General features: G+C 46.6%; 1 protein-coding gene across 3 annotated transcripts in view; it reads left to right on the plus strand.

Annotated features, from left to right (window-relative positions):
- Positions 1 to 12,582, plus strand: part of STARD13 (StAR related lipid transfer domain containing 13) — a 634,151-nt gene that overhangs the window by 592,423 nt on the left and 29,146 nt on the right. For all 3 annotated transcript variants that reach the window (XM_069640770.1, XM_069640769.1, XM_069640771.1), the window contains exon 4: positions 9,086 to 9,149. In XM_069640770.1, the coding sequence (XP_069496871.1) occupies positions 9,086 to 9,149 (64 nt within the window). The remainder of the gene's footprint in view (positions 1 to 9,085; positions 9,150 to 12,582) is intronic.

Consider the following 12,582-nt stretch of genomic DNA (forward strand, 5'->3'; position numbering starts at 1 on the left):
ACTTAAGAATAACGATGTACCTGAAGTGACAGAGGGACATGTACAAAGTGATAAGTAATCTTGTATGCAAAAGAAAATAAAGTAATTTGCTAACAAATAAGTTTAAACATGCAGTAACGCAAGGTAGATGAGACATTTAGAATCTTGTTATAGAGGAAAATATAACATAGCAAGGACAGTCATGATAGGAAAATGGACGCTGGCTTGTGCAAAGATTAATTCCAGCTACCTCAGAAACATAACAGGGGTGCAGAGTCAGGCGATGCTGGAAAACAGCTTTGTGGGCAGAACAAAGAGGAGTTTAGGTTGGCCTGGGATCAAGGATGCTATTTCAAGGACTAGCTGAAAAACACAAAGGGAGGCAGACGGATAAGTCATGAACGTGAGACATAATTCTTTTAGATTAAAGAAGAAGACAACATTTACAACAGCCAAGTATTGGACACCTAAGAATGGATAAGGGTCCTACACGATGGAGTGAGCAAGTCTCTTGAGGCCAGAAGGAGCAATAACACCCAGCATAATTGTATCAAATAGCAGTAAATGGGAGGTTGAAATTGACACATTTGCAGTCTCACACCTGATGCAAAAGTCGAAAACAAGGGCTATTCATCAAGCCTCGGTTGAAGATAGTGCTGTGCTCATACTCCCTTGAATGTCCTAGAACAGAGAGAAGGCTACAAGGTCAACTAAAGACGGGAAATGTTGGCTTATGGTTGGACTGATGAGAGATGACGGACTAATTGGGAAAGTGGGGAGTAATCTGACGTGACTCAAGCATCTGGGTTTCATTTTGCTTACATGCTTCTAGCAGAGCCGAAAGTCCAAGTGTGGGTGGGAATCCCAACCAATCAGTGGGTCTATGGGGCAACCTGCTATACAATGTTGTATAGTCCAATCAGCTGCCATTTTGTCCACTATAATCAGTATTATGCATGTTTAGAGGTAGTTCAAGGTGTGTCCTACAAATAAGGGGCAGCCAATGAAGTACTAACCCATATGTATTCCAATAGGTAGATATGTTCCCCTAACCAATCCCTCCCGTCAATAGGTTTTACAGTTTGCCACGTAGGATGTCATAGATGATGCATGTTGGGGTATAGGACCACTGTGTAATCAAGTTTGTTTGTGAGTGTGCAAGCATCAGTCCGATGTCTGCCAGGTTGCCATGCTTTATTAAATTGATAATAAAGTGGTATATGCCCATAAACAAGTAATCGTCCAGGTAATGCACCACTCTAGCCCCTTTCCACTGCCATTTTGTGACCCATTCTAAAAAGGAGCTGAAGGTCTTGAAAACACTGCATGAAATGGAACAGCCCATAGGCATGCATTTCTCAAAGTAATACTTTCCCCTTGCCTGAAAACCTAGCAGTCGGTAGTCCTCCGGGTGGACTGTTAGTAGCCTGAAAACTGCTTCTATGTCTGCATCTGCCAGAAGGGCCCCTTTACCAAGCACCCGTAACTGACCGAGAGAGTCATTAAGTGGTCCTATCTTATTGAGCATATCTCTTCTTTAATTGCGTCATTCACTGACTCCTCTTTAGGGAATGATAGATTGTGAATCATTCTAAACTTCCCTTCCTCTTTTTTGGGCACAATACCAACTGGGGAGCAAACAAAGGAGGGGAAAGGGGATGTGTAAATGGGCCCCCTATCGTCCCCATTCTCTGTTCCTTTGCAATTTTTTCCATCAGTACCTTATTGTCACTTGCTGCTGAGAACTGGTTCTTTGGCAACGCTGGGGGTGGGAAAACCCTCACCGGAATGCAAAATCCCCCTGAGAAAGCCACTACTAACAACTGTGCATCTGCTAACCTGGGGTACTTATTAGCCCTTAAGCGCAGCACATCCACTTTCATAGGTGTTGGCAGGGGTGCCTGTTGCCCAATGTTGTCATTAGTTATTTTTGTGCTCCCTTGTTGCATCTCTGCTCGGGGTACCCTGGCAGCCCACAGAAATAGCATGCATGCTTAAATCTGCATATTGTGCTGGTGCATGACTTGGTGTTGTATGCCCAGCACGTGCCCTTTTATTCTGCCGCGCCCTTGGGGTGGGGTCTGAAAGGACAGCCCTTGCCTTTGTGTCCAGGCCCCCTGTGTCCAGACCCTTTGCCCCCCACCCTTGCTGGTGAACGCTGGTGCAACTGGCCCAGAGGTCCAGAGCTCTGTGGTCCCCCAATCTAGCTGCACGCTTCCTACCTTTGATGTCCTGTACCTCTCATTATAACTGAGCCATGTGCCAAATGTACATTCCCTGTAAATGGAGTATTGAGTAAGTAGGACCATACCTTTTGATGTAATTCAGGGAGTTTTTCAACCATCACTGCTACAAATATTGCAAAACATATTGTCCAGTATGAGATAGACTTTTCTACCTGGACCTTCTTTTCCTCTCCCTCTGCCCCCTCCCCCCCACCATCCTTGGCCTCCTTCACCTCTTCAGATACAGTGTAATTCAACAATGAGAATATATCTATGAGTTTATCTTTTGAAATGTTATCTTTTAGTTCTGCCAAAATGTGCCATGTGAGCCCCTGAGGGGTTTTTATGGGGGCCGCTGGTGCCCTCATATCACCTCCTGGAATGCTTGTTGTAGGCACACCTGCACCTCCTTGTAACCCCATCGTTCCGGTCCCAAATGCTGCTGCACCCATGATACCAGTATTCAGGGCTGTCTCCCCCTGCCCTGTCCAGAGAGGGTTGCCCAGATCTGTGCCATTCCAGTTTACCACTGTGTGCGTCCCTGTCTGGGACCTGCCATGTTCTGAGGGAGTGCCCCTAATACTGGGGCAATCGTATTTACCATTGGCCCCACCAAGTTACTTGCTAGCTCCTCCATGGGCCTCCACCGAGCCCGATGCACCTTGTCCAAATGCCCATTGCCCTGGCATGTGCCAGTTGTTATCTGTATTCAGGGCCAACTGCCACTTTTGAATGCCGGGTAGTCTGTGCTGTGGGGTGGGCCCCTCCCTGTGTGTTTGGACCAGCCCTTGCTACCTCCCCTGCGTACGTCCCCTGTCCCCAAGGATGCCCCCTCCATTCTTACGTGGTGCCCCCTCATATTGGGGCAACTAAAGCTGCAGTCATGAGCTGTGGCATTGTATGCATTATTGGGTAATTGGGATATCCTGCGTCATCACCTGTGAGCCTCCCCCCTCAAAATACTCGGTGATTGCTACCCCCTGAGTCACCACCAAGGTGACTCAGGTGCTCAATTTTGTGTTCAGGGTGCACATTTGTGGATCTTTGGTGGCTGTGGTACTTCCTACAGTGTTGCCACTGCAGCCTGATTTATAGGAAACTGTGAGGCTGAACCTGTCTGTGCTCCTTTCCTTCTTGCCCCCTGTGCCCCTTTTCTTCTTTTTGCAGCAGGGAATGCAGTCCTTGGGGCCACGTTCTTTCTCCTGGGTCTCCCCTCTTTCTCCCCTGCTTTCTCTACCACCTGTTGCTGCCTGCCACTTGTTCCACCCGTGCTTTCTCCCCCAAGGTGTGCTATTACAGAATCAATGCCCCTGTCCTGCAATGGGACAAACGCCACTACTTTGCTGGGGTCCATGGTACTTTGTGTTCCAGTCTTGTTGGCGCTCTGTTTTTTCCACAATGGACAGTTCCCTTCAGGTTGTATCTAAAAATTATCCCTAGCCACTTCTTTCCTTGCCTCTACTGGGCCCCTGAATATAACACATGCGATAAAAACATTTGTTTAAATTTAAATACTCTGTTAAGTGTTGTTCTTATGTGCATAAGTACATGGTAATAATTGATATGATATGATATGATATGGTATTTGTAACGCGCCTATACACAAGTGTTTCAAGGCGCGACGAGGCAGGGAGGGAGGGAAACAAGGGGAAGACAGACAAACGATCCTACTAGGCCAGGTGTCATTCAGATCGCGCAAGTGCAGAGGTAAGGGGAAAAGGAGGAAGTGCAGGGGGAGGAGGTGGGGGGGAAAGTGCAGTACAAGGTAAGTAGCGTAAGAAATAATAATTAATAAATCATAAATAAAAAGGGCCAGCTGGTGGCAAGTGCGAGGTAAGTGCAGAGCAAGTGCTGGGAAGGGGGCTGTAGGGTACAGTGACAGTCCCACAGTGCACGGGGAGCCAGGGAGGCAGTGCAAGTGGAGAGTGGCTGGGCCCTGGACCGAGGTTGCTGAGAGTGGCCCAGATGCAGGTTTAGTGCTGAATTCAGTGGGGGGTTAAGCAGGTTTAGCAGGGGAGAGGGAGAGAGAAGGCAGAAGCGAAGAGGAAGGTTTTGAGGTGCTTCCGGAACCGGAGATGGTTCTCCTCAAGTTTCAGGGAGGCAGGAAGGCTGTTCCAGAGGGAGGCCCCTGCTGCGGAGAGAGATCTACCCCCAGCTCGTTGCTTCGAGAAGCGGCTGACCATGAGGGAGTTGGAGACGGATGAGCGAAGGGCTCGTGAAGGAAGATATTTAGGAAGAGAGAGTTGAAGGTATTTAGGTCCCTGGCCCCAGAAGGCCTTGTGGACAATGCAGAGGGTTTTGAACTTAATCCTCGCAGCCACTGGGAGCCAGTGAAGGGATTTCAGTCCTGGAGAGATACGGTCCCTGGGCTTGAGGCCAAGGACAAGTCTCGCAGTTCTGTTCTGGATAAGTTGCAGAGGGCGGAGAGTGGAGGCAGGCAGATTAAGATAGAGGCTGTTACAGTAGTCCAGCCTTGAGAGAACCAGGGCTCGGGAGACAGTGAGCTTCTGGGGGAAGGAGAGGAAGGGAAGAATACCTCTGAGGAGGTGCAGCTGGTAGTGTGACTTCTTAGAGACGTCAGATATATGAGGAGAGAAGGAGAGTGTGGAGTCGAAGATGACCCCGAGGTTTTTAGCCTTGCAGGTAGGGGCAGGAAGGGGGCCAAGGGAGGCCGGCCAGAGAGCTGCAGGGAAGGAGGGAATTCAATTCAATTCAAAACCCTCATGTGTTCAAGATTAGCGTGCTCACACTCGTCACAGTGGCTTCCCCATGCACAGATAAATACAACATAGCAGAAAAAACCTTGCTCAGACATGCTATCATTTTAAAGTGTCAAATCAGTAATGAAATGAGTCACCGCTAGCTAGCACAGCTCTCCCCTTCTCCGATAAATGACCCGTGTATGCCACCCCCATTTTGCTAAACCAAATACAACCCCACGCTGCTACACTGCTCTTAAATACCAAAAGCACCCACTGCGCTACAGAAGTACCCAGCTCAACCTCACTGCCCCTCGACACGGCCACGCACGTTCCCCTGCCGTTCCCACAGGCAGCGCTAACGAGAGAGAAACTAAGAACATTATAATTTCGCATCATTTGGATTCTACCACAGACTTAGAGACAATAACTAAGAACATTATAATTTTGCATCGACTAGATCCAACTTCGACAAAAAGACTCTTTTTCAATATGTGCATTAATTTTCATGTTTTCAACTAAACAGTCTTTCGCCTTGTGTTTATACTTATAATTCTAAAATAAAAAATCGTCTAATTTTGGAAACCTATTGCTTGTGCCAATATCTTAATTTTGAGAAGCGCGAAAGGAGGGCCTTTTCCCTTCAGACCACAGAGAGTACTTGCATGTCCGGTCTTGTCAACGACCATTCACGGGTTCAATGTGATCAAGGTTGAGTTGTGTGCATTAAGACTTATGATGATGCAAAACCGATATGTGTTGGGCATGTTAACAGCAAGGGAAGGTGGGGTTCGCTAAATAATTGGATATTCCTAGTGCACATTTGTGCCTCCAGAGCATGAAGTGAATGCATCGTTTTCCCACATAATTTCAGCTGTCCATGGCCTGGGTGTTCGCATGAAGGAGGGAGGAGTACACAGTGACTGGTTTACCTTGGCATTCAATAGGGCAGTGTCCTGGCTCAGAGCAATCCTGAAGATGTTAATGCCCATGATCGTGTTCATCCTAGTTATCTTATGCACATGCCAACTGGGCCTTGAATGTTGTACTAGTACGGCACCCCATAGCGCAAGAATGATGGTATCAATTGGGGTTCCAAAGGCACCTCGCAAGAGATAGTGAAGTACAGACTGATATTCTACAGAGTGGCTCAAAGTATGAAATGTTCCCCATCCCGTATGGAGATGAAGTTGACCATCTATACCACACTATCATTTGTCCACCCCCTTATGTAGAGAATTACACAGAGGTTTGTGTGGACCTGGCAGGGGATGGGGGGTGAATCTATATGAATTGTTCACCTGAGGAATATGCATGTAGTGGGGATAGTTTGAGGTCAGTATGCAGGGCATGGGTACCGATAAAGAAGACACAGCCATACGTGGAAGCAGAAAGGAGACAGAGGGAGCGGAGGGGTATTAAAAAGTGTGTTAGTGTAAAAGTAACAAGAGGGGGAATGTTGGGAAGGGGCAGCCCCGTCTCACCCCCCCTAAGAGCTTTAGAGTTAGGGGTGAAGCATTCAAAGCACTATGATGGGCCAGGGGGCAGGGAGACTGTAAAAGTACCCCCTCCCAATATAAAGGACCCCACTTCAATATAATCAGATATAATCATCCCACATAGTGCAGTGCGGGGCGCGGGCAACACTGCTAGTTTGCGTAGAATGTTAGTAATTATAGGTAAAAGACAAGGCCATCGTGGTAAATGTGGCATTGCATGCCCTAGGCCCAAATTGCGAGACGAGGGAAATCTCCAGCCATGCCTGAGTCCCCATGAGGACAGCCCACACCCCCAACCACCACAATGCCTATTCATTGTTCTAACAGTGTTGCAAAGATGTGTTTTTTACTCAAGAGGAATGTGACCTACAGCCCCGTGATCACAGACCGGCACCTGGTATGCATGTTATCTCACACTGGCCAAAGTATGACCAGCCCATCCCCAGGCGACCACAAGTTATAGCCCATATAACTGACAAAACTTTAAGATCCCTGAATTCCATGGCGCATGGTGCCCTTTGGCCACCAGCCCCAAAGTAACAAGTCCTGAAACGTTCAAAGGGAACGGACAGTGCACGTTGTTGAGCGACAATCGTATGATTTGTATTGCGAGGTGCTGGGATGGATACATTATAGTTCAAAACAAGGGTGGAGACCTTGGTGCCGGATGGTGTTGAAGAGAGTGAGTGAAATGTGTGTGTGAAGGTTAGAGTGCCCCAGAAACTTCGTTGTGCCCGTCATAAGGCCTGCCAGGTGCACAGTATAGTGATAAGTAGCATTGTTTTAGGAGTGTAGTTAATATGTTCTTTGACCTTCGACGTGAGAAGAAGATGATCACCAAAGCACCCACGTGATGTAAGATGGACGAACTGGGCTGGAACCAATGACCTGGCATCTCCTATGGAGCAGGCGGATCATGTATAGGTGCACACCAACCAGCCACGCGAGTTTCTACTGTATATGTTTACGTCATGAATGACAATGTTTTTCTTTACAATATTCTGCTTGTACTACTTTTTGGTAGAACGTTCTTAGCAGCAACGTTCTTTGAGGTTGCACTCATCTGTGTATGAGATTAAAACTTGTTATCCTTACAAGATCGACTTGGGCTTTTCTTCCCTAGCGGGTGGTATTCGCTCTGGTGTGAGCGTTCAGGGACACGCCTTCCCCCTATTCCCTCACTAACCACCCCACCCACTTTTCTAACAGAGCCACGTGAGCACCTGGAGACCATGCAAATGGCAGCGGTGCGCGGTATAAATCATCATAACATATGCCAATGGCTTAATTATCGTGTAAGCCACTTGGACCCTTGTTTATTTTGCATGCCAGTGCTCGGGTAGCAGGACTCGGAATGCTAATGGTCACCTTTTCAGTTTTGTTTTTCTTTGCCATATTCTGTGTTCTTTTACTTAGTACGGGTGTGGAGGTGTGTAGTTTACTGTAGTGCAAGATTCAGATCGTGTACCACAGTGCCTCACATTTACCAAAGCCCTGTTCCTGGCAGTCCTCCACATGCATTTTAGATGTACCCCCATTTCATGACACAGCAGTGAGATCCTTATCGTTATTTCGAATGTGGCTTCCCTTGTGCGCGCCGTCAGTGAGTGGTGGAAAAGTATGATAGCTCAGTAGGTTCCACCGCAGCTGCAGACAACAGATCACTTTTTCACACCTGGCAGGAACAGATCGGCTTTCATCCTTGCTAGCCAATGAAATGGGTAGCATTTAGTTTGGTAATTATTGCATCTATTATCAGGTACCAATAGGCAATTTAGTCTGTGATGTGTATTCTATAAATTGCCAATACAGACACTATAATTAACACATTTCGCTAGGAATCTTGTTACACAAGAACCCACTTGTAAGAACATCGCTTCTAATTCCCGAAGAGTTTGTGTAGCTGATTCGGTGGTGTTGGTGCTCGTGTTTGGTTTATGCGTGTATACATATTTTAGTAGCTATATCTTGGGGGCAAGTGCCAGAGTGCACTTTCTTGTCGCGTGCCCGCCCGAAGCGAACAATGAGAGATGTGTATTTAGCTGATGGCTTTGGTTGCAGCCGGCCCGACTGATGATTGTAAACGAATCAGTGCATTTGAAGGTGATTTCCGTGGATTAGCTCTCGAAAAGCTGAGGGGTTTAATGTAACGCTGTTAATTACAAAATGCAAGGGCTATGATTAGGTCAAAGGTAAACAGCGAACATTCCAAGGAAGCTGCCTGATATGTGGATTATTGCACATTATCACCTTGTCCATAGTGGAATGGGCAACTTCCTGGGAGGGGAGGCGGGGCCTGCTCATCTACTGGCCAATGAGGCACGGGCAGGGGGAAGCTGGGGTTTCATGAATGGGCACACCTTGTGAGCTTAACCAATCATTCCAAACTAGATACAAGGCAGGGTCACCTCAGCTTCCAACTCGAGAACTTGCCTGAAACCCCTGGGGCATTTGGTGCTGACTCTATGAGAGGGATGGGGGCCGCCATTAACATGGCCCTAGGCTCGGGAGAGCAGCAGGCCGCATAGACCCTGTTCTGTCACCTGGGGGAGCCTGAGCTTGCCAAGCCGCAGCAGAAGATGGGGGGTCAGGCCTGGAAGGGTCGCCAGACCGAGAGGCACAGGAAGCCGAGCTTCGCTGTCAGCGCCGGGATGTTAATCATTGGGTTCTGCTTCACTCCTAGGCGGCTGAACACGCTGAACAAGTGCGCCTCCATGAAACTCGATGTGAACTTTCAAAGGAAGAAGGTACGTGCTGCGTCCTGCTCTCGCGCTATTGGCCGCCGAGCCTCTCCTCTCTGAAACCTGTGCCTTTCAATGTTCTGTTTAGGACGTTAACATGTTATGCTTTGAAAAGCTGGGGAAATGGCGGGTTAGTCATTCGAAAAGTACAGTGTACATTTATTTTAAAACAAGTAAACAAATCACAACGTGACACGCTCTTGTTCAGAGCAAGCAGCTCTCGGATGTTTTGGCCTATGACTCCCATCATCTCTCACCATTGACTACAAAGGCTAGGGCTCATGGGACCTGTAGGCCAGCACGTCTGGAGTGCCACACGCTGCCTACACCCTGCTGGTTGTATAGTTGGTTGCTTCCTTTCAACACCACAGAAGCGCTGGCTTTGACAACTCAAATGCGTCAGAGCTGACTGCAGGTGATTACGCACAAGTGTTATTTTCCCTTAAGGCATAAGAAAGCACACAGCCTTCCATTTTGCATGGAGTAAACGAATACATATGTGTCAGAGTTAAGCACAAACAAAATGTCTTTAGAATTATTAAACATGCAGTGTTGGTTTCCAAAATGAACTAATTAATACAATTCATCTGTTTAACAAAAATGTTTATAAATATATCCCTGGCCTTTGCAGATTATATATGAGGTGTATCATTAAGAGCAATGCATGTCTAAGCCTTAGGCCCACCCATCTTTTTGTTGTGCCTGGAGCCATTTTTCTTTATTCCTGTGGTGACTTCTGTTATTTGGGGACTGTGTCCCGCCACGAGCTGCCCAGGTGTGAACCGTTTGCAAATTGCACAAAGGCAACTCAGCTCGGGAAGGGTTTAGGCCGTGTTCAAGCTTTGCCGCACGTGCACGTGGTCGGCGACAGTAAATGGGGCGCAGCCGTGCATTATGGGTATTTCAGTGAATCAGTATTTCTGTTTCTGCCAGCTTTAAAACCTTTTCCTACTCCGTTGTGCAAATGTCAAAAATTGCTTGGAGGGGACCCAATTTCACTGAAATGCAAACGATGGCAGACCCCTCCATGCAATCGGCACTTAAAAACAGAACATTCTGAATAATATTAGGTCAAACATTTAAAGAAAACCGAACAGTAAATCGATGCTTACGCCCAACTAATGTGCATTGGGGGTTCTGTTGCATGCCAGGAAAGCTTGTAGTGGGACAGATAAGTACACACAGTATGAGCTTCTAGTGCAGGAAGCGGGCTATCTTTGGAAGAATGCAGAGGGAAGTGTCCCAGAATTCAATTCCCGATTAACCCCATCTTTGTAAGGTTGTAAGATCATTTAAGCAATGACAATGGGATATTCTTTTCAGGCAGGGGAAGATGATCTCTCCTTGAATCGATGGGCACGTGGATCACCTCTACAGAAGCATTTTTTTGGGTGGTCGTCCAATCGTACAGCGCAGTCCCTGTACTCAATGGGGCCACCTTATTTTTGAGTTCTCTCTTTCAGAAAGCCACCAGCAGCTCACATCAATGGCTACTTCTAGTTGCTAGGGATAACATTGGCTTTCCGTACATTTTGTTTCATCTGGCTGCGGGTCTCGTTTCCTCTCCTAGGCTTGGCATGCGCATGACCGTGTGGACGTCACTGTGCCGCAGATGGCCTGTCCTACTTCAAGAATTGTGTGCAAGAATAGCTGCTCTGCCCATGCTTAGCTAGAGAACCAGGAATTTGCCCTGCTTGTGATAATTCCAGTTGGCATTGATAAAGCATCAGACAATGACTCTGTTGTGTTGTGAAGTTGAATGATGTTCACAGAGGTGTAGCTGGTTTTACTAAAAATATGTTGCCTGTTTGTTTCCATCAGTCCTCTCGAAATGGGTAGCCTCTTCTGCTGCAAGTTAGTTTTCTGAATAGTTCCACTTATTGTGTTATTCGCTGTTTGGTTGCAGCATGGCGGAGGCCATTTTTGAATATAAGGTTTTCGCTGTGGTGTTGAGGAGGGCATATTTTAAAGTGGCCATGCTAAGTGTAAGCATTTTAGTGAAGGATTCTGCTGGGGCACCCCAAACAGACTGCTGGCCATCAGTCGACACAATCTAACCTAGAGGTATCGGAAGGACAGTGTAAGTGATGATAGCCACCATGTACTCACTGGCATTCTGCCAGCGGCCGGCAGTGGGTGCTTCATTGTCAGCTTGGGCCACTCTGCCCTGCTAAATTAATGCAATGGAATGTTAGAGAGAGGCTGCACGCGACTGTGGTTGCTTGTAATGCGGCCAGCTGATTTACACCTGTCAATTTAAGCTTTAAAGGGAGATCAGCTGTATTTGGGAGTCTGATTACTCACCAAAAACTGTGACGGTATACGGAAACAATACAAAATTGTAGCCAAAAATGACAAATGGCAAAATGTTGAACATGGAAATTAGGCGCATCTAATATAGATGTTATTTTTGGCAGCTTAAGTTCTGGGGAGAAGGAACAAAGGGTAAAGAAAGTGAGAGGATTAGTGAACTCTGATAAAAGAGATGGGTTTTGAACCTGGAAGAGGTTGGGTTAGGCTTAAAGTGATTACATTCTTTGATGCTAAGTTTTGACACCTAGTGTTGAATCTGATTGGTCTCATGATGGCATCCAGCCTTTTTTCACAATCAGGAATGTGTGCGGGCAGATAAGGCAAGCTGCCAGGATTGTACTTGGGTGTTCCTGGAGGCTCTAGGGTTGTGCTGTTACTCGGGGGACAGCGGGGACAATCCCTCTGAGATAGCCACAGGCTTAATCATCCCTAAATGTCCCCTATCACACCAGGCCTCCTGATCAGTGCTTGGCCTGAATTATGCACATGTACCAACATGCCTTTACAAGATTTTGTTCTTCTAATGTGACAAGGACTTTCTCTACACACTATTGTTTTCTGAAGGGACTGAACATGAATATCACAGTACACCCCTTAATGTTTATTTCAAAAGACATTTTTCGTAAAGTATGAGTCTATGACCCACATAAAAAATGTAATTGGTTTAATTTAGAATCGGAAATTTCATGTGTAAAACATTATTCAATTTTCTTAAAAAAGGGATGAAAACCCAATGACAGCTTTACCCTCTATTCAAGATACAGACATATTTTCACCACTTTGACATACAAATTGACCAGATGTTCAATATTTCCCTTTTTGTAAGCCCCCGACTATTCATAAATGAATCCAGTTTCCATACTGTATGAAGAGTTGATCACGCCATGGTTCACCTAAATTTGATAGACACATTCAAGACTTAAAAAGTTACATTTGTAAAGATTTTTCTCCCATAAAATGGCTGCAGGGGTGTAGACTGTTGCAATGACTAGGGCCATGTGGCTAAAGGAAGTCTGGCTGTTATCTGTAATTTAGCGTCATATTGAGTATTTAAGAAATCAGGGCAACTGAAATAGTTCACTCTACACCACAAAGCCAAGTCCCATGTACTTATTTTTGGGATGGA

Source organism: Ambystoma mexicanum, chromosome 7q (genome assembly GCF_040938575.1).
Source record: "Ambystoma mexicanum isolate Mex_15411 chromosome 7q, UKY_AmexF1_1, whole genome shotgun sequence".
In the NCBI taxonomy this organism is placed as follows: Eukaryota; Metazoa; Chordata; class Amphibia; order Caudata; family Ambystomatidae; genus Ambystoma; species Ambystoma mexicanum.